General features: G+C 53.4%; 9 protein-coding genes and 1 non-coding gene across 10 annotated transcripts; 4 read left to right on the plus strand and 6 right to left on the minus strand.

Moving 5' to 3' along the window:
- Positions 1-389: 389 nt before the first annotated feature.
- Positions 390-1,313, minus strand: SLS55_010325 (uncharacterized protein; the record flags this gene model as incomplete). The annotated part of the gene is made up of 2 exons (XM_066781710.1): positions 390-817; positions 1,310-1,313. The coding sequence occupies 2 exons, from the start codon at positions 1,311-1,313 to the stop codon at positions 390-392; spliced, it is 432 nt and encodes a 143-aa protein (XP_066627993.1).
- A 1,981-nt stretch (positions 1,314-3,294) lies between these two features.
- On the plus strand, positions 3,295-4,191 carry SLS55_010326 (uncharacterized protein; the record flags this gene model as incomplete). The annotated part of the gene is made up of 1 exon (XM_066781711.1): positions 3,295-4,191. The coding sequence occupies one exon, from the start codon at positions 3,295-3,297 to the stop codon at positions 4,189-4,191; it is 897 nt and encodes a 298-aa protein (XP_066627994.1).
- Positions 4,192-6,503: 2,312 nt separating this feature from the next.
- On the minus strand, positions 6,504-6,622 carry SLS55_010327. Its single transcript has one exon. It is a non-coding gene; the product is annotated as a tRNA-Tyr (tRNA).
- A 549-nt stretch (positions 6,623-7,171) lies between these two features.
- On the minus strand, positions 7,172-7,808 carry SLS55_010328 (uncharacterized protein; the record flags this gene model as incomplete). Its single annotated transcript, XM_066781712.1, has 2 exons — positions 7,172-7,745; positions 7,804-7,808. 2 exons carry the CDS (start codon positions 7,806-7,808, stop codon positions 7,172-7,174), a joined length of 579 nt encoding a protein of 192 aa, XP_066627995.1.
- A 1,311-nt stretch (positions 7,809-9,119) lies between these two features.
- On the minus strand, positions 9,120-10,268 carry SLS55_010329 (uncharacterized protein; the record flags this gene model as incomplete). Its single annotated transcript, XM_066781713.1, has 1 exon — positions 9,120-10,268. The coding sequence occupies one exon, from the start codon at positions 10,266-10,268 to the stop codon at positions 9,120-9,122; it is 1,149 nt and encodes a 382-aa protein (XP_066627996.1).
- Positions 10,269-12,734: 2,466 nt separating this feature from the next.
- Positions 12,735-13,892, plus strand: SLS55_010330 (uncharacterized protein; the record flags this gene model as incomplete). The annotated part of the gene is made up of 1 exon (XM_066781714.1): positions 12,735-13,892. The coding sequence occupies one exon, from the start codon at positions 12,735-12,737 to the stop codon at positions 13,890-13,892; it is 1,158 nt and encodes a 385-aa protein (XP_066627997.1).
- Positions 13,893-14,868: 976 nt separating this feature from the next.
- On the minus strand, positions 14,869-18,525 carry SLS55_010331 (uncharacterized protein; the record flags this gene model as incomplete). The annotated part of the gene is made up of 7 exons (XM_066781715.1): positions 14,869-15,881; positions 15,945-16,100; positions 16,152-16,199; positions 16,264-16,323; positions 16,374-16,559; positions 16,614-18,204; positions 18,466-18,525. The coding sequence occupies 7 exons, from the start codon at positions 18,523-18,525 to the stop codon at positions 14,869-14,871; spliced, it is 3,114 nt and encodes a 1,037-aa protein (XP_066627998.1).
- Positions 18,526-19,428: 903 nt separating this feature from the next.
- SLS55_010332 (uncharacterized protein) lies at positions 19,429-21,068 on the plus strand (the record flags this gene model as incomplete). Its single annotated transcript, XM_066781716.1, has 3 exons — positions 19,429-19,717; positions 19,780-20,091; positions 20,128-21,068. The coding sequence occupies 3 exons, from the start codon at positions 19,429-19,431 to the stop codon at positions 21,066-21,068; spliced, it is 1,542 nt and encodes a 513-aa protein (XP_066627999.1).
- Positions 21,069-22,369: 1,301 nt separating this feature from the next.
- Positions 22,370-24,109, plus strand: SLS55_010333 (uncharacterized protein; the record flags this gene model as incomplete). The annotated part of the gene is made up of 1 exon (XM_066781717.1): positions 22,370-24,109. One exon carries the CDS (start codon positions 22,370-22,372, stop codon positions 24,107-24,109), a length of 1,740 nt encoding a protein of 579 aa, XP_066628000.1.
- Positions 24,110-24,310: 201 nt separating this feature from the next.
- On the minus strand, positions 24,311-25,435 carry SLS55_010334 (uncharacterized protein; the record flags this gene model as incomplete). The annotated part of the gene is made up of 1 exon (XM_066781718.1): positions 24,311-25,435. One exon carries the CDS (start codon positions 25,433-25,435, stop codon positions 24,311-24,313), a length of 1,125 nt encoding a protein of 374 aa, XP_066628001.1.
- Between the last annotated feature and the right edge of the window lie 124 nt (positions 25,436-25,559).

Raw genomic sequence — 25,559 nt, forward strand, 5'->3', positions numbered from 1 at the left:
AAGAACTATGGCTTCTGCGCTCAACCACAAGAGCCATTTTCCCTGTAATACATTGATAGTTGAAGCTAGTACGTGGACGTAAATTCGAGTGTTAAATACACATACTTCCGCCTATATATTAGACTTAACTCTATCCCTCAGCTTTGTGCATTGGTAGCATGAGATAGTGATAATTTTCTTGTATCTTAAAGTGACTAGACTGAGCCCAATTATTAGATAGAGTTCCCAACTTGGAAAGCACCAAATGGAAAGCCGTAAAAAATCACAGTAAAAGAACGCCGTTGAAACTGACTATTACACGCTGGACTAAATGGAAAGACTGGCTCGACGGGTATCTGACTAAAGCTTTCAAAGGAACAGCTTGAGATAGGTAGTGAGAGCCAAGTTAGTTATGATTCATACCCATCGTAATCTTCTTCTTCGTCATCGACTTCGTAGTCCTCCTCTCCAGACTCGTGTTCCTCTTCTTCCCCGTCACTGTCGTCATCGTAATCACTCTCATCTTCAGCATCATTGTCATCTTCATCATCTGTATCGTCATCGTAATCGTCGTTGTCGCCATCATCTTCATCACTGTCTTCACCCTCTTCTTCCTCGACATGCACGTCTTCGTCTTCTTCTCCGACCTCGCTATAGCCAGTCTCATCGCCGGAGAGTTCAACATCTACGATGTATCCAGGGTCTTGGTACTGATGGATGGTCTGGGCTTCCGATTCGGCCTCGGCGGCACCCGGTGCTTGCATCCACTGGATGGACTTTCTCTCCTTCAGACGCACCACGAGCACTTGGATATACTCGGGTAATTTTTCAACTTGGACTGTGAATCAGTTATACACCTCAGGAGATGAAGCAGACGTGGAAATGCTTACTGCGGCCTCGGTTGCGGCTGACGTAGTCTCTGACGATCTTCAAGATCCGGTGATCTTCCTTTCAAAGAGTATTAGCTCTCCGTTTGAGCCACTTGAACACTCGTTTGAAGACGTGAAAGAGAACACCGAGAAGCTTTATCGCGGCGGGAATCGTAAGAATTCCACAGTCGAAAACCATTGTGATGATGTAAGCGAGTACAGTAAATTGGAATTTGGTCGTAGTGGAAAACAGAACAGTTGAGTAGTTTGCGGCTTCTTTCGTCTTGCTGGTCCGCCATATATACAAGAGAGCAGCTAAGTATATTCATCGCCGCGACTCTATCGCAAATGTGACTTCGGGCTTCTCGTGTCAAAAGCACAGCCACTCTCGTTAAGCAAAATGATAGTTGGAGGGTCGTGGCTTCAGTAGCTACCGTTAAATGGACAATAAATTTGGTAACGCATTGCGCCACCGGGCTGGGTCGAAAAATCAAGAATCCATGCCAGCAAGGTAAGCCACAGGCCTCCTACCTCGACAGGGTTGATATGCATGTTTTGCTTCTTTTTCTGTGCCATCTATTCACGAATCCAGCAGTAGGCGCCTCGGTACAGATCCCACCGCCGCATTGAACCAGATGCCTCATTAAAGAAAAGATAAGCTAGTAGAGCAATTGTTTACGTGAGCTTGTGGCCTGTAAACCGTGCGAACGGCGACGAAGCACGACTAAGGTCTCCAGGCTCTGAAGCAGAGTGTGCTCTATTGCAAAATCCCTCGATATCGTCCGCTTCCCACCTGTCAATGGGCTTGAAAGCATCGGAGCAACACCGTGGGCCACGAGGCGTAGGGTCCACCATCTACACGCGCGCGCGCTTTGCCCTGTGCAGAAAGAACGCCAGCCAATGGCCCGAAGCTTGGAAAGCAACAGCAAAATGCGCGTCGCTTGGTCAGCGCCACATATTCCTACGGCTACGAGGATGCGGGGATGCGTTGCAAGGCTGGTCAACTCATCGGTTTTCGGCGGGCATGCCATTGGCTGCCGACACTTCTAGACCACGTTCTATCTCGTGCCATTTTTTCTTTCAGCCTGAACGCAGCGCCACTCCGTAAGCGCGGTGGCGGCATTGCATGAGGCTGTGAGTCCCGCTTACGGTCGGCTGAATGCAAGGCTGAAAAAGAAATGTGACAGCCAGCTGCACATGTGGCTTCCCAAACGCAAGGCTGAAAGACAGCCCCGCGCGCCAAGCTGATGACTGACCCCCAAGTACAATGATAGCTTTTCTTTACTTTAACGAAAAGAGTGAGGCCTGAGACAGCATCGTGAGGACTTGTCAGGGGCAAGAAGTCAGACACCGTATGATAGCAATGTTCTGTTGTTCCCGAGTTGCTTTCATTAGCAACGTCCGGTTCTGCTGGAATACTGCGTATAACTCGGCTCTTAACGGCCTTACAGACTGAGTCCAATTCCTCTTGCAAGACCATAGCCTTTGACCAATATGAGCAACGAACAAAGCTGGTAAGTACCATAATGTAAATGCCAGCGGACGCTGCCGCACGCCGGTACAGCGGTCCAAGATACGCCACAACCACGTCAGCAGTGCCAGAAAGCTAAGCCTCTCTGACCATCTGATGTTAATAGATTCATCTGGTTCGCTGAACCATTGCGACGACCGAAGGTCTGTCAGGTTTGATTCGCCATGCGACCACAGGTGGCCCAGCCATTTCGGAGGCACAGTTTCGACACAAAAAATATCCGTACAAGGCCTCTCGTTGTACCTACTCTCCAAAATTGCGAAAAGTCGGCTGACTGGCTCGGAGAACTGGAAGTCCTACGACGGCGGTGGACGGGTTGCAGATAATTGCAGAGGCGGACAGTTGACGCAAGAGTGTGGAAATTGTTGGAAGGGAGAGGGCGGCGGAGGTGCATGAGTTCATGCCGGAAGGCTTGTCGCATTGGAGTGGGTGGACGAATCCCTTGTTGATGATGGAGAGGCTGTACGTCTTGGATAAGTAGTTGGGTGCTGTTACAGGTCGTGGAAGGGAAAGATGCGAAGACGGAGTGATGTGGTGATGCTAAGCGTTATTACAGATAGAATTGCCGATAGTCGTTTCGCAAACAGCCGCTCTTCGATCTGTGGCTTAGGTAGGCCCAGATTGTCGTCACCACTCTAACTGCTCCCCATCCCAACAGCGACACGATGGAGCCAACGTGTCTGCCGAGCTATACTAGTTCTGCCCAGGGTCGGGATCGGATGCGTCATTCTACAACTTCTGCCAGCGTTCGCGTTTTGGCCGACCCTGAACCAGGAAAGCACCCCGACCCTGAGACTATAAGATATCACTCTCCGTTGCATTTTTTGCCGCAAAGTTCCACTACGACTCTCCACTTTCAAAGCGGTCAGATCACTATCCACCATCAACTACAACACACACTACTCTTCAAACAACATGTCCATGTACAGCACTTCCAACAACAACATGTCCGACAACAACGCTTCCAACAGCAACACGTTCGAGGAAGTGTTCAGATGCCCCAACTGTTTCCCGGCTTCCACTCCATCCGAACAACCCAGAACGCACAACACCATCACTGCAAACAAGAACAACAACACGCACGACCAAGCGCCCATGTGGCGCCACGATTTCATGGGGTCCGTCCTCATCTACCCGGAAGAGCCGGAGCTCGTACCACATGAGTTCCTCCTCAGCCTGTCCATGAGCGGGCGCGCACTACCCTATCAGCGGCTCCGCCGCGACTACGGCGCCTTCCTCTCAAACACCCCGGCACGCAAGCACCGCATAAGCAAAAACAAGAAGTGGATAATGCGTAAAACCCCAGAAGTGTCCGCCTGCTTCACCGAGCACGCCGCCGAAGCGGCCTGGCACCTCGGCAACGAACTGTCGCACCTCGCCTTTATAAGGCGCCCCGAGAACTTCTACATGAGGCCAGAACCGACCCCGTGGCTGGACGGGGTGAGGGATGTGGTGGCATCGTGTTGGTTTCCCGACGGTACGATCACCGCGGAGCAGCTGGCGCGGGAGATCGTCGAGTATGTAGACACGCCCGATGGCCGTGTTGCCCAGTTGCTGGAGCGGGATGATTGGATCAGGCTGAGGCAGCGGATTGCGGAGGACTTGGAAGAGCTGGAGAATAAGTTGTTCTGGTTGGAGAAAGGAGAGAGGGTGAGGATCAGGAAGGCGATCAAGGCCTTCAGGGACTTCTGGTTTTACAAGGGTGACAGGCATAGGGGCCGCAGGGGCTTGCTTCCCCGGCCCGAGTTGTGGAGTTTGGGAAGGGGCAAGCCGGGAAGTGAGGAGAGGCGGATGCGCTTCCCGGGTATTTGAGCTGGCTCCTACATAGGCCGAATGGCCCCTTTTGCTTTCTCCGTTGGTCGTTCTGACTTTTTTTTCTCTCGCAATGTACTCCATCATTTGGAGTCTTAGCGCGGCCGCTGTACCGAGATTCTTCTTTGTGCGGAGCTAAAAGGCGAGCGGAATTGCACCAATCAACAAAAATCTACTCGACGCAAGAGAACTTTCCACCCGTTATATACAGCAGAACTGGATGGCCATCACCACTCCACCACTTCATACCACCTACGATTCGTTCCGCTACTCGTGTGACCACCGCATTGTCACCTGCGGCCCTCGTCACACACACTTTTAAGCCAGCGTAATCAATAATCTCGATATTTTTGACGCCCAAGTTTTCCAGTTGCCCAATGCAAAGCGCTGTTCCTTGGCCCCAGCATCAAAGCCATCAACATCGACATGTTTGCCTCGCCGTCACATATTTGCTCAAGGACGCCGCAGCTCGTCACCCACCACTGTACCGCATCGTAAAATATTCGACTTCTTCCCACATTTGAATTTTCACCACGACCCTGAACCAAAGATGAGGCAGCTCCGAGTCTTAAAAGCTGCGTCCCGCCGCCAACAAGACTTTTCCCTTCCCTCTCTCCAGCAAGTCGGATGTTACGTTCAAAATATCAGCCCCCCAATCATAGCGATCAATCAAGAACCAAACCCTCCCCGAACCATAACAAACACCCCAATCCCACGACCAAGATGGCCAACGCGAAAAAGCCTCCCACCCCTCGCGACATCCACGCCGAAATGGCGCACAAACGCGCCCACTGGGAGCGCACCCAGGGCCCGGACCAACTCCTCGCCCGCCTCAAGCACGACGCCTTCGCCCAACTCCTCGCCTACCGCCTGCACCAAGACTACCACGCCTTCTTCCCCGCCCCAGCCCCCACCAATACCCCCACCGTAGCCAGAAACATCACACCCGACTACCAAAACGCCCAGCACGCACCCGACCTGCCCTGGTGGAACCGCCACGCCGCCTCGATCTCGCTGCGGCTGCATCTCGAAGCCGAACTAGCGCACGACGCGCGCCGCTGGGGCCTCGCGCCGCCTGCCACGCCCTTCCACGACGACGTCGACGCCGCCGTCGTCGCGGCGAGGCTGAGCGAAGGCGGCGCCGGCGTGACGGCGAAGGCGCTGAGGCGCGCGATCCACGAGCATGCCAGAAGGAGCGTGGGCGGCTCTTCCTCCCCGCATCGTGGTGCCGAGAGCCGGGTAAGGGCGGGAGACTGCTACATGGTGGGGGAGGATATCCTGGGAGATTTGCGGACGCTGGACGGGTTGCCGGAGGGGTGTTGGGTGGGGGAGATGAGGGGGGCGGTGGAGGCGTGTAGGGATCATTATTTTGAGGTTTTGGGGTATTGCGATGGGGCGGTGGCTATTCAGCCGAGGTTTGAGGTGGTGCAGCGGGAGAGGTTGAGGAGGAGGGTGGAGAAGAGGGAGGCGTTGGCTGCGGCGTGTCGTGAGTCGGATAGGCGTGTCGAGAAGAGTGGGATGTGGTACCGAGAGCTGGGTGGAAGGTATGGAGCGAATTTGCTGCGGAGGCTTCGTCGTTGGGCGGCTAAGTTAAGTTGTTTTTTGGCCGTGGTGTAAAGCATTTGAGGCGTTAGTGTATTTTATGGGTTCCACGAAGCACCAGCATGACTTCCGTCAAAGACGGCTCGGAAAGCAATAGCTAGTCTACGTAAAGAAAGGGAAAGGCACAGCGCACGCACACTTAGTAGTTTGAACATCATCCACCGCGATTAACAAGCTTAGCAGTAAGGGTACAAAAAGACAGCTAGCCAAAGAGGCCGTAGAGAGCCTTCCAGTAGCATGCAGGGCGTGAAGGAGGACAAAAGGTGGCAGACTCCCCCCTATATCATATTATAAAAGCATAAGTTAGGCATCTCTACACTTGGCGCGCCCGGCCGCCATATGGCAAGGTGATTCGTGTCTAGTGTCTTGCCGGGTATTTAAGTGGATCTGTTCCAAATACCATTAGATGCATATATGATTTTCGGTAATCACTCGGCTTTGGTAACATTTCACCATGCTTTGTCGTCTTCTAGGATAACATTCTAAAGCTTTGTAGGCAGGCGGAAATACAGTTGCAAACAATTTCCTCCAGTCTCTCATAGTTACCTAAGCATTAACAAGGCCCTTACTCTGCCATGCATTGTTGTTTGCAATTGCCGCTCAGGCACTTGTCCCGAAATGGAAAGCACTCACCAGTAACGAAGCAAAAAAAAAAAAAAAACCCCGGCGGCTCCACTACTTGCACAGAAGAGACGCAAAAAAGACGCTCTTCTCCGCTCCCGGAATCGAACCAGGGACCTTTCGATCGCATTGAATCGCCGCTCCGAAGAGCTTCTGATAGCAACAGATATTACAGTCGAACGTGATGAACCAACTACACCAAGCGGAGAGCTGTATAGACGGTGATCCGTCTATGCTTGGATTTGATGACTAAGCTGCAAACCCACCTGAAATATATACCAATAAGTTGCAATAGAAGCAGAAATGCGGATCAATTGCTATTCTCAAACATTTGCTGACTTGTGGTGCGTAGATCTGTGCGCCGATCCGGGAAATACGCCAGTGATGGATGCGATTTGGAACGGTAACATCGAGGCTTTGGTTGAGCTGCAGCAACATGCAGCAGATATTCATGTCTCGGGAATATCGAGTAATTCCGCTCTACAGCTTTCTCTGGAATCTTCAAGCAGTGAGATGATGGTCTACATTCTGCAAAGTTACACAGCTGTCCTCGAAAAGCCAGAAACCCATATCCAGCCACAGCAACTACAGCACCTCAGTTGTTTTCGTGTGGTACTTGATTCGTCTCTCGGAACCTACTCGAGTGGTTTCCAAAGCACTTAACATAAAAGCATGCATGGAATTGTCCTCAAGAAACCCAAATTCCTGTAAAGATAGCCCAAAGTCGTTACTATCAATAGCCGGAGAAGCACCCTCCCTAATATTGCCACAACGGATACTCATAGGGACTGTGACCATAAGTCTCTTGCTCCACCCTCTCACACTGCTCAATCTGGAACGGCACAGGCCCCAGCATCTCCCTGACACCGCTCCCAACCTCAACGTCCAAAGCAACAACGAAACGCCTCCCCTTCCGTACATCTGGCATGACCCTTTGCAACGGGAACAACAGCCAGAACAGCGACTCATCATCCGGCAACTCCCGGGAAAACGGCAGCATGTGGACAAACGGCAGGTCGTCCAAAGGGTGCCAGAACTGAATCGTGATTCTCAAATCTCGCAGCCCTCTCAGCCCCTCCAACGCCCGGCACGACTCGGCCCAGTACGTAGTGCTAGACAGTCCCATATCACTAGCCCATATGGTGTCGACCTCGGTGAAGGCCTGCGGCCTGATGGGGAATGTGATGCTGGCGCTGAGCGTCAAGCTGCGCAGGGAATGCATCCGCGGCGCGGGTATCCATGGAAACGCCGTGGGGAGCCATGCTAGCATGTCTGTGTAGCGGAGGTCGAACGTGTTGTATTTGTACAACATGTTGATGGACTCAACGTATCTGTGTGGCTTCAGCCCTTGTGCGCTCCAGTGAATGGGAGGGTGTACTTACGCCATACGACATGTCAGTGGTAAAGCCAGCAGGTTGTCTTTCCACAGTGGTCGGCCGATCTCTCCCCAGCATAGATGCATGAAGCCGACCAGGTTCCGCTCGGCGCTGGTGCAGCGGCAGCGTCGGTGCTTGGTGCCCACCAGCTTCAGCGGCTTCATTGAGTAGCAATGCGCCACGTGCAGTACGGCTTCGGGGTTTGTCGGGCGTATGGCAAACTCGTAGATCTGGCTGCGAAGCTCGCCTGGGAGCTTGGTGAAGAAAGGCGATTGTGTTTGGCCGTTGACGCCGTCGTCGTACACCGATAGTCTGCGTCGCCTCTCGGGCTTGAGCGGAGGCCGGAGAGACGTTTCGTCCGTCACGACGGCTTGGTGCCGCAGCAGCCATGGAGGATAAGAGGGTCCGGACATTGCGTATGTGTCTTGCGAGTCTGGACCAGCGTGCAAGTGGAAGCGGGCCTTGACTTGTGATATGTTCGATTTGTGAGAGGAGATTGTGATGGAATTTGAACAATTTATATCCTAAAACGCTAAGTGACGCGATGGTAGTTCTGACCAGCTAGCTCTTTTCTACGGTACGATCTCTCCCCTTGTGCTTTTATTGAACAGGGTCAAAAGTTTGGCGGGACCGTTGCCTAAGACTCGTAAAATTTGCTTCCTCCTTCCGCAATTGCAAAACCATCATGCCAACGTGTCGTCATGAAGCAGCTGGCGCAAGGTCACCTCAGCAGGCTGCCCATGCACGAATAAGTCGTCGCCGCCGTTCTATCGCTCAGGCCCGCTTTCCGACCGACTGGCTCGCGCGTCAATGTCGTACATCCCGCGAGGCGCTTGCCCGTTCCCGCGGGCGGCGGGCGCACTGGATTACTAATTTTTTGTCTACGATGACGTTTTGTGGCTAGTGGCAGCAGAGTTCGGGCGGGAGTAACCGCCCCCACATCGTGCGGGTGCTCCCGCGGCGGGTGTTGGCGGCCAAAACGGAAAAGTCGGCACCCATGTTCCAGGTTGGTGGGCCCAACCTACCTTCCGATGGCGAAGGACGAAGAACACCCAACAAAACATACGAACTCAGCTACCAGCCTCATAGATTCAAGACATCACAACAGGTGTGACCACATCGATTCGCCATCGAGACTCTAGTGTCTCAATCAGACATCATGAATCGCAATGCTCACTCTGGATTCCAATCCAAACGCAGAAACTTAATCGTATAGTGCAAATAAACAAAGCAAGAGAAAGAAAAAAAAAGTATCCCAAAGCCATTCAGTCATATCCCGCAACAACACCATGAAAACTTACACAAGTCGTACAGTTCACACATGCCGACTCAAGACATTTTCCCTTTCTCCTCATCACCCAAGCCAAGCGCCCTCTCCAGCTTCTTGCGGTGTTCCTTGACGGCGTACACAATCTCCTTCAGCGCCATGAAAGAAAACAGCCCCACCAGCGTAAGCCCAACGCAACAGATGAAAACCAGTACAATGATGGCAAACACATTCCCCACATCGTACAAGTGCTTCCAATCCGGCTTCTTCCACCCGCCCTTCTCTGTGTTGATGGCCAGATTGATGGAGCCCATGATCAGGTTGATGACACCAAAGGTGAACAGCAGCGGCCCATAGAAGCGCGAGAAATACGCATCGTAGTTCCCATACGCCTTCTCAAACGTAAAGTCCTTCAACACGAACTTGGCCCAGAAGTTCAGCCTGCTGAGCCTCAAATCGCCATAGTGGTACCGCAGCGACACGCGGTCATCCCCCACCTTCTTGCAGTCGAACCAATCGATGAAGGCGATAAAGTCCTCAAACGAGATCTTCGCCGGCTCCTTCTCCTTAGCCTCGCCCCCCTTCTCCTCATCCTCCTCCTTCTTCTTCTTATCCGCCACCGACACGCCCACGTCCCCCGGAATAAGACCCTTATCCACCGCGATCTTAAAGTCCGACGGATGCCTCACGAGGTAGCCATAGCTCCGCATGAACCCCAGCGCACTGCGCACGACGTCGCGCCCTTCCTCGGTGTTGCTACACCACTCCTCAGTAAACACGGCGTCCCAGAAGTCGTACGACAGCAGGTACGGCGGGATGGGCTTGACGAAGATGCGCTTGTCGTGCCACACGCAGTGCAGCTCCGGGTTCTGCGACACCGTCACGTCGCGCCCCCGCACCTGCTGGTGCGTCAAAGAGTTGATCGGGTTCGCCCGCGTCGCCGCCGCCGCGACTAGCCAGAGGAAGTGGTAGAACCGGTCGAGTTTGGGCGTTGTTAGGTCTTCTTTGAGAAATGTGGCTAGGTCGTGCTGCGTGAGCCGCGTTTGCGGGTGCCCCGGTAGCCGGTCTGGCAGCTTGGTCGAGGTCGAGGCGAGGATGAGCGGGTTGGTCGTGGATGAGGTGGTGGGTTTGTGCAGGCTGTGGAAGAGGGCGTGTTTGGGGATGAAGGGGGGCCCGGAAGAGTGGGTTGCTGGGGAGGGGGATTTCTCCATTGTTGGTGTTGTTGTTGTTGCTGTGTTGGCCGAGGTGGCCGAAGTGGCGGAGGGTGTTGTTGTCGGAGGTGGTCGGTGGGAAGAGAAGTTCAACATAGAGTGTCGAGAAGAGGAAGTTGTTTGCTGAGTCGATTTGAAGTCGTTCGGAAATTTGTGTCTGTGGGTGTGCTTCCGCTCTCAGGCGTAGTTTTCTACTTGCACCGCGTTTCGTGGGGGCTGGGGGGGACATGATCGATTGGCGCGCATGAGCACCGGGCCCCACTCTCATACGTGGCAAACACCAGTTCTAGCTTGGCGGTTACAGAACCTCTCCAATCACCGATGTCGGGGCTGAGTTTGCCCACGACCCTGATTTTCATTGCGGGTTTGGGAGGCCCGCACAGCACACCATCGATCATCAACCACCGTTGTTCGATCGCCTTGCTGGCTCCCTTGTCATTACATGGCGTGGCCGCATTGGTTCAAACAGGACATTGCAAATTACGGAAATCCGTCAAGTTGAAACGTTGCTCCCAGCCAGACTGTACTGGCATCCATCATGAAGGCTACTGTTGGATGCAAAACACGCCGAGACTGCAGCTGAACCGGTGAGCGATATTCGATGTTGCCAAGCAGCACAGCCACCCTGTCGGAAGCAAAGGCGAGCGCCTTAAAAATAACGCATGAGTCGAAAGGTTCAGAACTCCGCGTTGTCAATGCGCACATCCCGGGGCAGATCATGATTGAGGCCCGGGCCAGGTCATCACAGATGGCCTGAACTCTTCACCGCCACATGGTCTTAGTGTCTCCAACGCCACTTCTGGAGATGGACCTGTTGCTGCGAGTTACATGGAGACAGCTCGTCCATGGTGCTGAGGGTCCTATGTAAGCTTCGCTACATTTGCATCCTCAACTTCCAAACCAACTTTCAAGATGAGGAAGCCATTCCAATTTTGAAATTGTACTCACTCGCCCGATTGTTTGACTTTGTCCAGCCTGACCACATGAAGCCAAGCAATCATAGCCTAGCAAAGAACACGGCTGCGGTTGAGAATTGGGGAAGTGACACCATTCCTTGCATGCGAAAAAACGGAGTGTCAGGCAGTAGCATTCTGTCACGCAAATAGCAGTGGGCAGCCTTGTGAACAGAAAAGAAAAAAAGGATTGTTGCTGCCTGGTTCCCACCGCATTGATCAATGTTGCGCGACCCCTTGCATAACTTTGTCTATAATGGAATGCCAAACATATAAGCGAATCATGCAACGTGGAGGGACGGTACTGAATAGCTATCATGAGACAAGAAGGAAATTTAAATCAAGTCTCCGCTGCGAAACTATCTTTGGCCGGCTTATGGAGCAATCCACCCCCTCCTAGAAGCTTTATCGGGGTGCTAACCATTCTGGACCAAAGCCTGCTGCGGTATAGCGTTCCCTGTCGCAACATTCCAGATTCGCCCCTCCAAACAATGGCATTCTTGACGAGCAGAAGGCTCTCCTTGCCTGTCGAATAACGAGATCCCAGCTGCCCCTTGGACATGTCGGACTGGACTGTAGCTTTTGACTGGTCTATCGCGACTCTGTCATGCTTCTTTGGAGGAGCATTTGTTGTGCCGAAATCCGTAACTTGAGAAGGGACCCTTTGCAGAGTCGCAGCGTCATTTGTAGGTGTTATCGGTGGAATTTCCGGGTGCTGCGGAGCCGGCAGGGATCCCGGTGTTGGATCGGTCTCTAGACTGGAACTCTGTTTCAAAGCGAGATAGATGGCATCTGTCGGGGGTGTAGGGCTAGGTGGATGTTCTCGATTTGTGGCGCCGAGGGCAATGGATGGAGGCTCCATGATTCTTTCCGCATCTACAATCAACACTGTAAGCAGGATTCATGACGGGGGAGCATAAAAATACAATTGAGTCGCGTTGGTAGCGCTTCTACCGCCACGATGGAAAGAAAAATCCATAGCACGTGCATTGTTCCAGACGCGGATGATGTTGATATAGAATGAGCTTTGGTAAGGTGGCCACGGAAAAGCCTTAGTGATCGAGTTTGTTGCATCCACTGCGTTTGCCTACGGATCTTAAATATGAGCACTTGTAAATTTACTGGACTGATCCACAGCTGAAAATGACTGTTTCTTTTTGGCCAGCAGCTCTGGCAACGGTGAGCAGCGCATCCTGCTTACAACCGGAAACAAAGTAATGCATTCCTAATTATAGATTTGACTTGGCGCATGTGTTGCTGCCTGGCCTCCGCTTGCCTTGACTCCTTACGTTGGGGCCTTTCCTGTGGAATGTCACATGAAGGAATTGGTGTGGTACAATCAAAAATGTAACAGGAAAGGTGGCGAGAAACATCACGCGGCTATGGTTTAAGGCGTCCAATAGCATTACCGGCGACGTCTAACTTGCCTGATATCTGTGACTGAACCCCAATGTGGTCCAGTGAAGCAGATACGCGGCTTACGAACATCACAAATCGAGCTTCACTACACCCCATGATGCATACTGCGTCAGATGCAACTCCTTACGTCTTTCCAGCTTCCCAAGGATACCGGGGCAATGATGGCTCATGGTCCACTTTCATCGTGCGGGCCGGCCAGCCGGCTCAGGATTTCGAGGTCCTCCCATCAACCAGCGGTGTCAACGTAATTGTTCCTCTCATAGAGGGCTGTGTCAACAGCCCCGACAACATAACTGCACCGGCAAATTGCGGTTCGCTCCGCGGTGCATTTCCCTCCAACAATCACCAGAGCTCCGGCTTCATGACGAACAGCAGCTCGACTTGGCGAAATATCGGCATATTTGATCTCAATCTGGGCACCCAGTACGACATTGACATCAACGCTCGGTACGGCTACGAGACCATCGGACTAGCGGTAGAGCACAGCGGTGGGCCAACACTTGATGGCCAGGTCGTCGCAGGTATCGCCAGAAAACAGTTCTTCCTTGGCGTGTTTCCCCTCGGCATCAAACCAACCAATTTCTCCACCTTCGACGACCCACAACCGAGCTATCTCACGGGCCTGAAAGATAAGGGTATCATACCAGGGCTGGGATTCGGGTACACCGCCGGTGCTGGATATAGATACAGAGGGATAACTGCAAGCCTGGTACTAGGCGGGTACGATGCGTCGAGGTACGACATGACCAACAGCAAGACATTTCAGTTCGGTTATGACGATAACGCCGACTTCACTATCGGCCTGCAGAACGTTATCGGAGAGCGCACGCTTCACGGAACAGTTACTCTTCTGAACGACGGTATCGTCGTGAATATCGACAGTACGTTACCTTACCTCTGGCTACCAGAAGAAGTATGCGACACGTTCCAGAAGGCATTCGGCCTATCGTATGACGAGAACACCCAACTATACCTAGTCGATGACACGATCCATAACCAGCTCAAGCAGTTGAATCCGACTGTGTCCCTCACACTAGGTGATGGCACAACCGCAGGGACCGGGCAGAACAACACCGTTGTCATCAGCCTTCCGTATGCAGCGTTCGACTTGCAAGCCAGCTGGCCGCTCACGAAAAACACGACAAACTACTTCCCACTGAAGCGGGCTACAAACAGCACACAGTACACACTCGGCAGGGCGTTCTTACAGGAAGCGTATGTTCAGGAGATCAACGCTGGTTGCACACGCTGACGGACTCGCTCAGATACCTCTCCGTCGACTACGAGCGACGCATCTTCAACGTCAGCCAAGCGACATTTGACAGCCCAATGCCAGCGCAGCAAGTTGTCTCCATTCTCCCACAGGACGCAGCAGACACAAGTCCGCCATCGATCCCTGCATTTTCAGATGCAGCCAAGGCAGGCGTGGCAGTCGGTGCCAGCATCGCTGGGCTCATGGTCTCTCTGCTTGTATTCTTCTGCTGCAGATGGTATCGACGACGTCACGTTGCTTCGCGCGGAATGGTGAAGGCGTCGTCCAGGGAGTCTTCGCCCTACGCCAAAGAAGCTGCATCAACAGACATCTTCGAATTCCACAGCAACTCGCGGCCATGCGAAGCGGACTCTGATGGACCGCAGGTGTATGAGTTACCGGGCTGCCATAGCCTCCCGGAGATGCCGCAGAAGAGTAGGAGTAGGGGGGCGGAGGGAACCGATTGAACCGACGCCAGCAAGGAGTTGATTGATTGGGCATGCTCTTTTACCATTTTGAAATGACCCAGTGTCTAGATAAAGGTCGCGGGGAGAGCGGCTGTTGTTTCTTTATGGATCATGATTGCACGAACATAATGTTATGGAGTTCAGATTGTTCGTAGTGGTATTAAAGACACGAGAATGGGAAAGCTGTGGCATGACGAAACAGTGACCGAACACTAAACGCTACTGTAGAAGCATCCAATTTAGAAGTTCGCAGATCAATATCCAATGGCACAAGGCAAAAACTGCATCCTCATAAACCGTTCTTAAACGCTAGTGAAAGCAGAGAGATGAGGGGGGAAAAGGGGGAAATGAATCGCCAGGGATGCCGACGCAATAAACAAAGAAAAACTTGGAAAGAATTCTTAAGAAAGGAACAGGTGAGTCTCCACACTAGGAAGAAGTTGGAGTGAGCTACAGAAATGCCCGATTCCAACCCGGGCTCATTTGTGCTTCACCTGTCACAACTTGACTCAAGATAGTGGCTGTCCTTGCCCCAGCTGCGAAATCTGCTCGGGATTCGACTGGCCAAACGATTGGGATGTAGAGGTAGGACCCTGTTGGCTCTGCTGTTGCGGCACGTTTCCGTAGCCGACATTTCGTGAATGGTGAGCCTGCTGTTGCGGTGAGTCTTGTTGGTGAAATTGCTGCTGCATGAACTGGTTGGGTTGGAACGGGATTTGAGTCTGCTGTTGTGAAGTCTGCAGTGGTGCCTGAGTGTTGAAATGCTGGGGCTGGAACTGCCCAGTTTGTGCCTGTTGCAGCGGCTGCGAGCTGAACACAGATGACTGACCCAGATATGATGTTCCCATGGACTGCGTGTTGATAAATGATTGCGCAGATTGGGGGAAAGCATTCATTCCCAGTGAAGTCCCCATTTGTTGCTGGCCATTTGCGCCATAGGTATCCATAGGTCTTTGCATGCCTGTTCCGAATGAAGAAGGCTGGAAGGATCCGAGAAAAGGCTGCTGAGCCTGCGGGGCCGCTGCATGGAGACTCACTGGGACATAGACAAAATCGTCTCGGCGCGTCATCAACATCTTGTTCCAGTCTGCATCGGACTGGCCCTGTTTAGTCTTCCAAATGTAGCTGCTGAACTTGTCTGATACGTCAAAGACACTTTGGAAATATCTTGGTTGGAGTTGGACGTGCTCTGCTCCCCTGGTACAGAAAGCGGCAAGGGCGACGGCCGTTTGGAAAGCGTTTCGAATTTGTCGCCCATTCCATACCGGTCCGGATTCAGGCCTGCTCTGCATGTTGAAAGTCTGTTCGGCAAAAGCAAGCAGTTCTCCCTCACTAGCTCCAATTCCAGCGTCAATTGCCTTCTTAATGTGGGAATGCCAGATTCGTTGCGTCTGCAGCCTTTCAAGGGGTGGATAGTAGAGCGACATGTGGATACGGGACTTGAAGGCTTCGTCGAAAACACCCACTCGGTTCGTTGTCAGGAATAGGATACCTTCGTAGTACTCCAATGTTCGGAGGAAGACTAGGAGCGTGGTAAGTTAGTCAATGATACAACGGAGTGCTTACTGGTAGCTGGGAAGTTTACCAGATACAAGGGCATTTCGTTGCATGTCAGTCACAGTACGTTGTGCTAGAAAGATATCCGCCTCATCCAGTAGCAGGATGCAGTTCCAGGCTTGGGCGAGCCTGAATATCTCTTGCAACTTCGCCTCAACCTCTCCTGGAGTAAGACCAAGATCACCTGTCCACGGCCAGTAAGTACAAGATCCTTGAGGTGTCGCTCTTCACTTACCGCATGTGATAGGAAGCAGAGGTCTGCCGCTGCTTTCGGCTGCGCATTCTAGAAGTATAACATGTCAGTATTCGAACTGGGGAGTTAGAGAGAACGTCATATTTGGACTTACCAGCAGTCGAAGTCTTGCCGACGCCTGGGACCCCATGGAGTAGAATGATCACACCCTTGCCTAAAACCGATTACAAACTATCTTGAAGCTCAATTTCATTGGCGACATACCTTTGTCTTTGACCAGGTCGAACTGGACGCTCTTCGATTTCTCTGTGGAGAAGTGAGAGGTAATGAGAGACTGCACGATTTCTTTGTGGCCTTGCGGAAGTTCCAAATTGTTCCACGGCTCCTCGCAACGGGTCAACTCTGTAAGCCGCTCCTGGCCGTTTTGCTCCTTTCCTAACTGCAAACAGGCTGTGCAGCACTGTCAGCCGTGCACTGCCAGGAGAAGGAGCAGATCAAACCTACCCCATTTTCGGCTCCTCAAAACGAAGGCAAAGATTCTGTCCGGCAATAATAGTAAATCGTTCTCGTCCTCCAGACCAGTCTCCAAGCTCTCCCATTGACGCCATTTGCGAGTTTCTGCTTCCAGAAAGTCGTCTGTAAGTTTCTTGTCCCACACTTCATCTCGGTCGTGGGCGAGTCTCTCGCCTCGCTCGCATGTGTCCATTGTGTGGAACTCGTGATCATTACCACCGGAGCGCCACGCAGGAACTTCCTGAAGAGCACGAGAAAAATCGATAATGATCTCGCTGTCGATTCTTTCTGAATAGTGTGACACATTCTTGACACCTTCTTCGTTGAGATCGCTCAATTTCTGACCACCTGGCGTCAGAGTGTGGCTTCGACCGCTGTAGTACCGATGGTTCACACTCTTGGACAGTTTCATGAACTGATTTGCTCGATGCAACAGCTCTTGTCTATCGACCAGTCCTGGATCCCTTTCTGCCACGGTAAATGGGAGAACCGGTAGACCATTCACGGGTTGAGCGCCTTCGTAAGAAAGGATATGGAACTGGTGATATATGGGAATGTAGTGAATGCCGTCATAGTCGAGATAGTAGCAGTCAAGCACAAAAGGGGTGAAGGTGGTTCGGAACTCGCCTTCAGGTATAATGGGTGGTCTGCTGATGTATCTGCGTCCGCCGGTCCTTTGGACCACTCTCCAGATCTTCTGTGGTATGTTGTGGTCCTTGCAATAGATCAGAGAGCCTTGAGTGAAGAGAAACCAGAGATCCGCAAAGCGAACTGTCTCAGGTCCATGACCCAGTCTGGCAATCTCTGGACCAAGGTACTCATCCACGAACATGTTGGTTAGACATCGGCAATCGTTGATGTATCCAGTCAACTCCGAGACGCTCATCTTGTACTCGTCCCCTCGTTGATAGGGTGCTTCATCCGGGATAGGATCCTTCTCGAACTCTTCAATGTATTCCTCCTCGGTCATGCTTCTCAATGCGTGGCGGATTTCTTCAAGCTCCGCAATGCGACCACGAAGCTTCTTATCAAGATAGAAGACAAGCTTGAAAGGTCGAAGGACGTAGAGAGCCTGGGAATCGTCATTCCACGCCAGAGATCCATCGCAGAACCCGTAATCGAGCAAATACAGCAGCCGCCAGGAATTGATTCTGATCCTCTCCGGAATTCTTGCGCAAGTCCACGTCACTTCGGTAGCTTCGCTTGTAGCTGTAGCGGGCGAAATTTCTATCGTATTTCGAGGTGCAAGGACGTCGGCGTAGGTCGGCTCGTTGAATGGGACATCGATGGCGGCGTGAACACCGGGTGGCTTGCTGTACCCTCTCAATCTCTCCCACGGGACCATGTTCAACTCCGGGATTGAGTAACGCTTCCCCTGGGACTCGTCTGTCCTTTGTATGGCCGCGGATATTGCAGTCTCCAGGCCCTCAACCAGCCCGTTGCACCTTTGCACATCCAACATGAGCGTCTCCAGCTCCATCTTCCAATCCAGGCTTGTGAAGTCGAGCAACCCCTTCAGCTTGCTCTCGCAACCGTCAAGCTTCGCAAACTGGGCCCAGCGGAGCCAGTCACCCAATGTCTGCTGTGGAACTGTGCCGAGCGTAGCATTTTGTCTTCTTCCTGGTTCATTTTCCGCTTCCGTGGCATCGTCTCTATCGCTTTTTGTCATATTCCGTCTCTTCCCTTCTTGTGTGCTGTTTGCGCGGGCGACCGACTGTCGCTTCAGGGCGTGTGCTAAATCACTTCCTGCCAAGATAGGTGATGGAGTCAGCCGTCCGGGTTGGCTATTGGCTGTCTTGGTGCTGTCAACTACTGTAATACAAAACTGCAATCACAAACTTACATATAGCTGCCCCGGAGGTCTACTCGGTTGCCGCAACTCTGTCTCTAGCGGAGACTCCATGTTTTCGGTACTTTTGGTGGAATTCTCATCAGTATGCGAGCATTTGTCGATAGGTAAGATTTTTTGCGGGAGCAGCTAGCAGACAGGACAGAAAGTGAGAGGACTCAGAGCGCAACTGGTCATTTTGAGAGCGCCCGCCCAGCGTCACATCTGGAGGTCTTGAGCGCTAAGCTTGGTTGGCGTGATAATCGCTGACGTGCAGAAACTTGATTGTTGGCGCAGGATTGACGAATGAAGGACATGCAAACGATGGGATTTATCGGAATACCTTCCGAAAAGGGAGAATCAATATGGGGACTAAAATCTCACTACTCGACGTGTATTACCAAGCGCAAGTGCTACCGATAACGTATGTGCCAGCCTCAACGCTGGGCAAATCGGGGGCCAAACGTGTCGTCGCGCAATAGGTGAGATCAGCAACACTCCCCCACTCTCAACGATAAAAGAGGCACCAAGCACGGATAAGCGTAACTCATCAAGGACACATCTCGCAAGTAACGACAAAAGGCACTCGCGATGGCTCCACAACAGGCTCTGCAACCAGTTGACGATACCGGTCGCTGGATCGTCCACAACGCTCCTAATGTCGACCCCGCCTGGGCCCTTGCAGATGCGATAAGGCAGCGCCCGCTTCCCCTACCTTCTACAGCGTAAGCCGCCAGCCTGACACGGGATCGACACGCGTTAAACTCTCCAAGTTTGCAGGACAGGAAAACGCGCTACGTTGCTTACATGCAAGCTTTTCTTTCTCGGACCAAGGACACGCATGCGGCTACAGCCTTCCACTCCTGCACGACATGGGAAGCGGTGCGGAAGGAGGCAGAAGAGGCCGTGGACCTGTATGCGAATCAAGGAAAGTCATGGAAGAACCCCTTTCGCAGAACGAGACGGCTCGTCGGGGATATGGCTTGTAGGATTGAGTTCCTCACCGTCCTCATTCCCACTGGAGACTATCTCGGCGCAGTTTGCGGCGGTTTGACTTTGGTGTACCAAGCGGCGAGGCGGAACAAGGACTTGCGGGAGCTTATTCTGGGATCGTTGCAGGCCCTCGAGGTCGAAATCGACTATGCTAAGACATACATCCGCGAGTATGCATGGAACGATGAGCTACGACAGAAGACCGAGGATCTGTACATTGCGATACTTGATGCAGTTGAAGAGATTACGAAGTGGATCGAGAAATCCACAGGAAGTAAGTTACGTCATATATATGCTACTAACAACAACATGGGATTAACAGCACATCTTTGCTAGTACGCGGATTCCTATACGAACCTGTCAAAGCGGTTATGCAGCAGGACGACTACGGGAGAAAGCTTCAAGCTGCTGTGACAGACAATGTCAGAGAAAAAGTCGAAGCGTTCGATCGTGCCGTGCGGGCATGCCTCCACACCGAAGTGCGCGATACAGGTAAAAACGTTGTCACGGTGGGGCGAATGCTGGAAGTCGTACATGGCCAGATCGACGGGCAGACTGGAGATCTCAAGAAGATGTCTGCAACGGTCAGCACACTTGAAGACCTCCTTCGCGGAATGGCGAGGGAGGCAGACGGCAAGTCCAGACGGCGTTCAACAATGACGTGCGGTTGCTGACCAGCCTCAGCGCTACTGGAACGGCAGAGGTTACAGGACGAGCGGCTACGAGAACTCCATGCACGTAACGAACAGCAGCTCACCCAGATCCTGCAGACTCAACAAGCCATCATTGCCTCGGCCAAGCCGTCACAGCCTGTCGTTAGCCTTCCACAGCTACTTTCAACTCTTCATTTGGCCGACACAGATCCAAAAACAGACCCTTTGGAAAAGGTGATAGACACAGTTGGCTTTGAGAGAGAAGTCGTCCTCCATTTCGGCCGCACCATGAGCACCCACCATCAAAGTCGCATCTCAACAGTAATGCAGGACCCGCGGTTCGGAGAATGGTTCAAAGCCCCACGGTCGCGGACCCTCGTCCTCAGCGGCATGAACATGAATGCGGTGCAGAGTGACGTAGCATCACCACTCAGCTACATGTGCGCCGTTCTGGCCAGAACAGTCGCCGACGTCCAGCACGCAAAACCGCTGGCCTTCTTCTGTCGACTCCATTCCGGCCCGGACGACGGCTTAAGCGGCGCTTCAGGCATGATGCGCTCCCTCATAGCTCAACTGCTCCTCTTCCACGCCGAAGAACCTGGCTTGTTGGACTTTCTCGGTCCTGCAGATTTGAAGCTGATCGGAACCGACGATGTCCCAATCCTATGCCAGCTCTTCGATGAGCTGGTGAAGAGGATAGCGTCCGGTGTCATCATCTGCATGATAGATGGCATCAACTACTTGGACAAGGAGCTGCATGCGCGCGGCTTGCACTACGCCATGCAGTTCCTCAATAGCCTTGTGGAAGCTGCTGGATCAAGCCGAAGTCGTTTGGTCTTCAAACTGCTGGTGACGAGCCCTACCTCGAGCGAGTACTTCCAATGCTGGTTCCCAAACAGGCTTGAGATGGCTATGCCTGGGGAGATTATGGCTGACGGACAAGGGTTCAATGAACTGAGGATGCTGAGGTAGACGATATGGACAGTATTGGCCAAACCAATGTTGGTATCACCTTCACGTCCACAGCTACTCTATGTATCTTGCTTCGGCCTTCCAGCCACAGAAAGTGGTAATTTAGTATGTTATGGATGTCTACAAACTGGAAATCATACGCGCACTGAGACTTTTGTCTCATAACTTCGTGAGAGAGGGTTGGCGTCCTTTGCGGGGCTTTTCTGCACCTACCGTCAACGAGCGGGTGTCAATATATGACATATGGATTTCCTCGGATTCCGCTAGCTTAGAACTGGAGCTGGCATTGTATGACAGCTACGGTAATGTCGTTACAAATGCGGAACATGCTGCAATATGGCGCGCTTCAAGTCATGACGATGTTGCTCTGTCATTGCTTTCTTTTTTACACCACATTGCACTTCTTTAGGGCGAAAGCTTCACGAGAGCTTACTGGTACATGCATATGGCCATACTGACAAGGCGGCCTATCCTTGATACACGAGCAGGCACCAACACTATCCGCCGGCTTCAGCCCCGCATACCGGCGCCCAACTTACCCGTCCAAGCCTGTGACACTTCTACCACCTCATTCTTCGCACATCTGCTGCTTCTGCTCGCATGGCATATTAGACGTAGAGTCTGTCAACCCTCTCGTCATTGGGGCGAGCATTGTCGCTGTCCTTGACGCCTGGAATAAACTCCGGAACTGCTTTGATATACCTCGTTGTCAGTACTCCAATCTCAGTCAGCCAAACTCTCCGAGTATCTCACCGACGGTGGTGAGTACGATACTGCAGAAAAGGTAAGGGGACCAAAGGAGATGCCATAAAGCGCGCAAGGTTCTCACGGCATTGCAACAAAGGCACCTCCCAAGAGCAGAAACGTTTGATTCTGTCAATATGGTTGTTTCATTAGCCGGTAATGCGTCGAGCTCGGGATGGAAACGGGTCGGAGATAATATGCTCGGCGATAACGACTACCCCGGTGTCGGTTCGGAATAAGCTTGAAACAACCTCTTGCAATAATGCGGGGGACCTGCTGTAACGCCGAGCTCCGTCTGGGCGCTAGCCGGGGAAGGCAAGAGCGACGGCCGTTTGACGGTTCTGACACGGCAGGCCGAGCCAAGGTTAAGGGGAAGCGATGGAGAGGAACAGGCAATTGATTTACCCTCGGCCGCCGACTCAAGCACGAATAATATAAAAGAACTGGATGTCGGTCATAAAAATTTGCCAGCGCTCCTCAAGCCATTGTAAGCGGCTCATCGCGGACCACCTTCATTCTATCTCTGTTTCTCTTGTTACACTGATTCATCCAGAGCCATGCCCTTCGCACTTTGGGCCACGGCAACTGCCGCTTCCCTCGCCGCTGTGAGAGCTGCGTCGCTCAGCGATGTGTGCACCACGTCCTACGCTCAGTCAGCACTCCCTGCCGACGATGTCTACCCGGGCATCACTATCGACAAGACGTCGGTCCAAACGGCCATCACTACCAACTCTTCAGTCAGCTCCGAATGGTACCCCTCCGCCGTCATTGACTATTGCAACGTGACTTTCGCCTACTCCCACAACGGCATCGCCAACGACAGAGTCCACGTCTCCTACCTCATTCCCGCCCCAGACATGTTCCAGAACCGCTACCTCTCAACCGGCGGCGGGGGACTGGCCATCAACTCGCAAGCCCAATACAGCCCGTCTGGCATCATCGTCGGCGCCGTTTCGGGCATCACCGACGGCGGTTTTGGATCTTTTGACACGCAATGGGACGCCGTCTTTCTGCTGGCCAACAACACCATCAACTGGCAAGCCGTCTACATGTTCGGCTACCAGGCCCACCACGAGCTCGCCACCCTCGGCCAACAATTTACCCGCAACTTCTTCAGCGTCCCATCCGCCTCTAAACTCTACTCCTACTACCAAGGTTGCTCCGAAGGCGGCCGCGAAGGCTGGTCGCAACTCCAACGCTTCGCCTCCCAATTCGACGGCGCCGCCATCGGGGCGCCCGCCTTCCGCTACGGGCAGCAGCAAGTCAACCACCTCACATCCAACACGATCGAGCAGACGCTGGACTACTACCCGCCACCCTGCGAGCTGGAGAAGATCATGAACCTCACCATCGCGGCGTGCGACGCCCTCGACGGCAACCCCGACGGCGTCATCGCCCGCTCCGACCTGTGCAAACTGCACTTCGACATCAACAGCACCGTCGGCGCGCCCTACTCCTGCGCAGCCACCGCCGCCTCCGGCCCCCCGGGCCTTTCCCGCCGCCAGATGCCCGCTCCCGCCGCGCCCGCGCAAAACGGCACCGTCACCGCCGCCGCCGTCGCCGTCGCCGCCGCCATCCTCGACGGCCTGCACGACAGCCAGGGGCGCCGCGCGTACTTCTCCTACCAGCCCGGCGCCAGCTTCGCCGACGCGACAACGGCCTACGACGCAGCCAGCAACACATGGGGGCTCAGCATCAGCGGGCTCGGCGGGGAGTGGGTAGCGCGGTTTCTCGAGCTACAAGACGCATCCACCCTACCCTCGCTCGACAACGTGACGTACGACACGCTGGTCTCCTGGATGGCGTACGGGCAGGCCAAGTACTTGGACTCGCTGCAGACGACGGCGCCGGACCTGACTGGCCTGCGGGCCGCGGGCGGCAAGGTGCTGCACGTGCACGGCGAGCAGGACGACTCGATCCCGACGGCGTCGTCGGTGCGCTACTACGAGTCGGTGAGGGCCGTGACGTACCCAGGGCTGGGCTACAATGAGAGCGTGGCCGAGCTGGATGCGTTTTATCGCTTGTTCCTCGTGCCCGGCGCGGGCCATTGCGGCGCCAATGCCAACCAGCCGAATGGCGGGTGGCCGCAGACGACGCTGCAGAGCGTCATTGAGTGGGTGGAGGAGGATGTGGCGCCCGCGACGCTGAATGGCACCCGTGGTATTGATGAGATTTGCCGCTGGCCGCTGAGGCCTCTGTGGTCGGGGAATGGGACGGCGTTTGACTGCGTTTATGATCAGGAGTCGATCGATACGTGGATGTATGAGTTGGATGCGTTTAAGCTGCCGGTATATTAGTAGGGCGGACCGGGTGGGAATGGCTTCAGCTTGGTTGAGTATCAAGTCGGCGTACTCCAACACGGTGTCCAGGTGCATTCACAGATGACTCAAACTTGGAAATTTGTCTAAAGAATTGCTTCATGTGCCGACGTAGAGAGATTGAAGAAGCTCACCTCTACGTCTGGGCATTATCTTCTCATCAATGCCATTCCATCATGTCTACTCGAGCGGGGACTCAGTCGCCGTCTCATCGATCTCACCCCGGATCTTATCCGAAACATCCCTCATCGCTTGACCAATGCTGTCATGCATCTCCCGCTGGGTAACCATCACCTGGTCGTCAATGCGCTCGAAAGATTCGGCTGGTGTGTTGACTAATGCATAGAAGGCCTCTTCGACCAAGTCTCTGGCCCTTTTGTCGACCATGGCGCGCAGGCGAGTCTCCAAATCATCCAGAGTGGTGCCAACCCTGCCCTTGATCGTCTCACGCAGCTTGTACAGATCATCTTGCTTCCATGCTGCTCCCGCAGTCTCCTTGGGCATCTCGTTAGCAACTAGCTCCTGCAATTCTTGCCTCTGGGCTTCCATGAGTTGGTTGATCTTGTCACGCAGGGATGCTGAGGGCGCTTCGGTACGCAGACGCTCCTCGGGGTATTGGGGCGGCAGAGAAGGAGGCGCAGCTTGGTCGTACGATGGCAGGCTGCTAGAAAGGCCTTCAGGTGGCGGCAGGGTGTGTGCGAGCGCAAGGAAGCGACCGCCCTCGCCCCTGTACAAGTAGGCAAGGTCCTCGGGGGTTGGAGTCAGTGGCCAGCTAGCTTTGTCCCAGGCGATGTCAGGCAAAGCATCGACAAAATCGCCACCATCGCCCTCGTGCCGAAAGACAGTGATGACGGTAGCTTGGGCGAGGGAGTTCAGAAGCTTCAGCACGTGACCAAAGCTCTCGTACCTTGTCACCAGCGGCGTCTCAGGAAAGCTTGACGGAACGACCAAGAAAGGTCGATCGCTCATGCGGAACTTCAGCCCAGCCGGGTTGGCGTCGAAGGGGTGTCTGACACTTTCAGGCACGTCTCTATCGTCGTCGATTCCCTGGATGACGTGAGGCGAGAGATACACGTAGATGTACGTGTAGTGTCCGGGGCGGTTCTGCAGAACAATGGGGACACGGAGTCGGAAGGTAGCGGTCGGCTTATGTCCATCGACAGCGGCGGAGAAAGTCACACTGTTCTGCCCGCCGGTGTGATGGATGAATAAGTCTTGTTGAGAGTAAGGGCATCGCCATGACACGAGAGCAGAACACTCAGGCAGATCAACGATGACGTCCTCCAAGGGCGTTGAGCGGGCCATCTGCAAAAGGGTGTCAGTATATCCAAGTCGGTCGACGAAATGTTAAAAAAAAAAAGGAGGCCCCTCAATTGAGGATCCCGCCCACCCAGGCTTTTAGAGCAGCCTTGGCTCATGTTCCACGAGA

This window comes from Diplodia seriata, assembly GCF_021436955.1.
Source record: "Diplodia seriata strain FDS-637 chromosome Unknown scaffold_12, whole genome shotgun sequence".
NCBI classification, from domain to species: Eukaryota; Fungi; Ascomycota; class Dothideomycetes; order Botryosphaeriales; family Botryosphaeriaceae; genus Diplodia; species Diplodia seriata.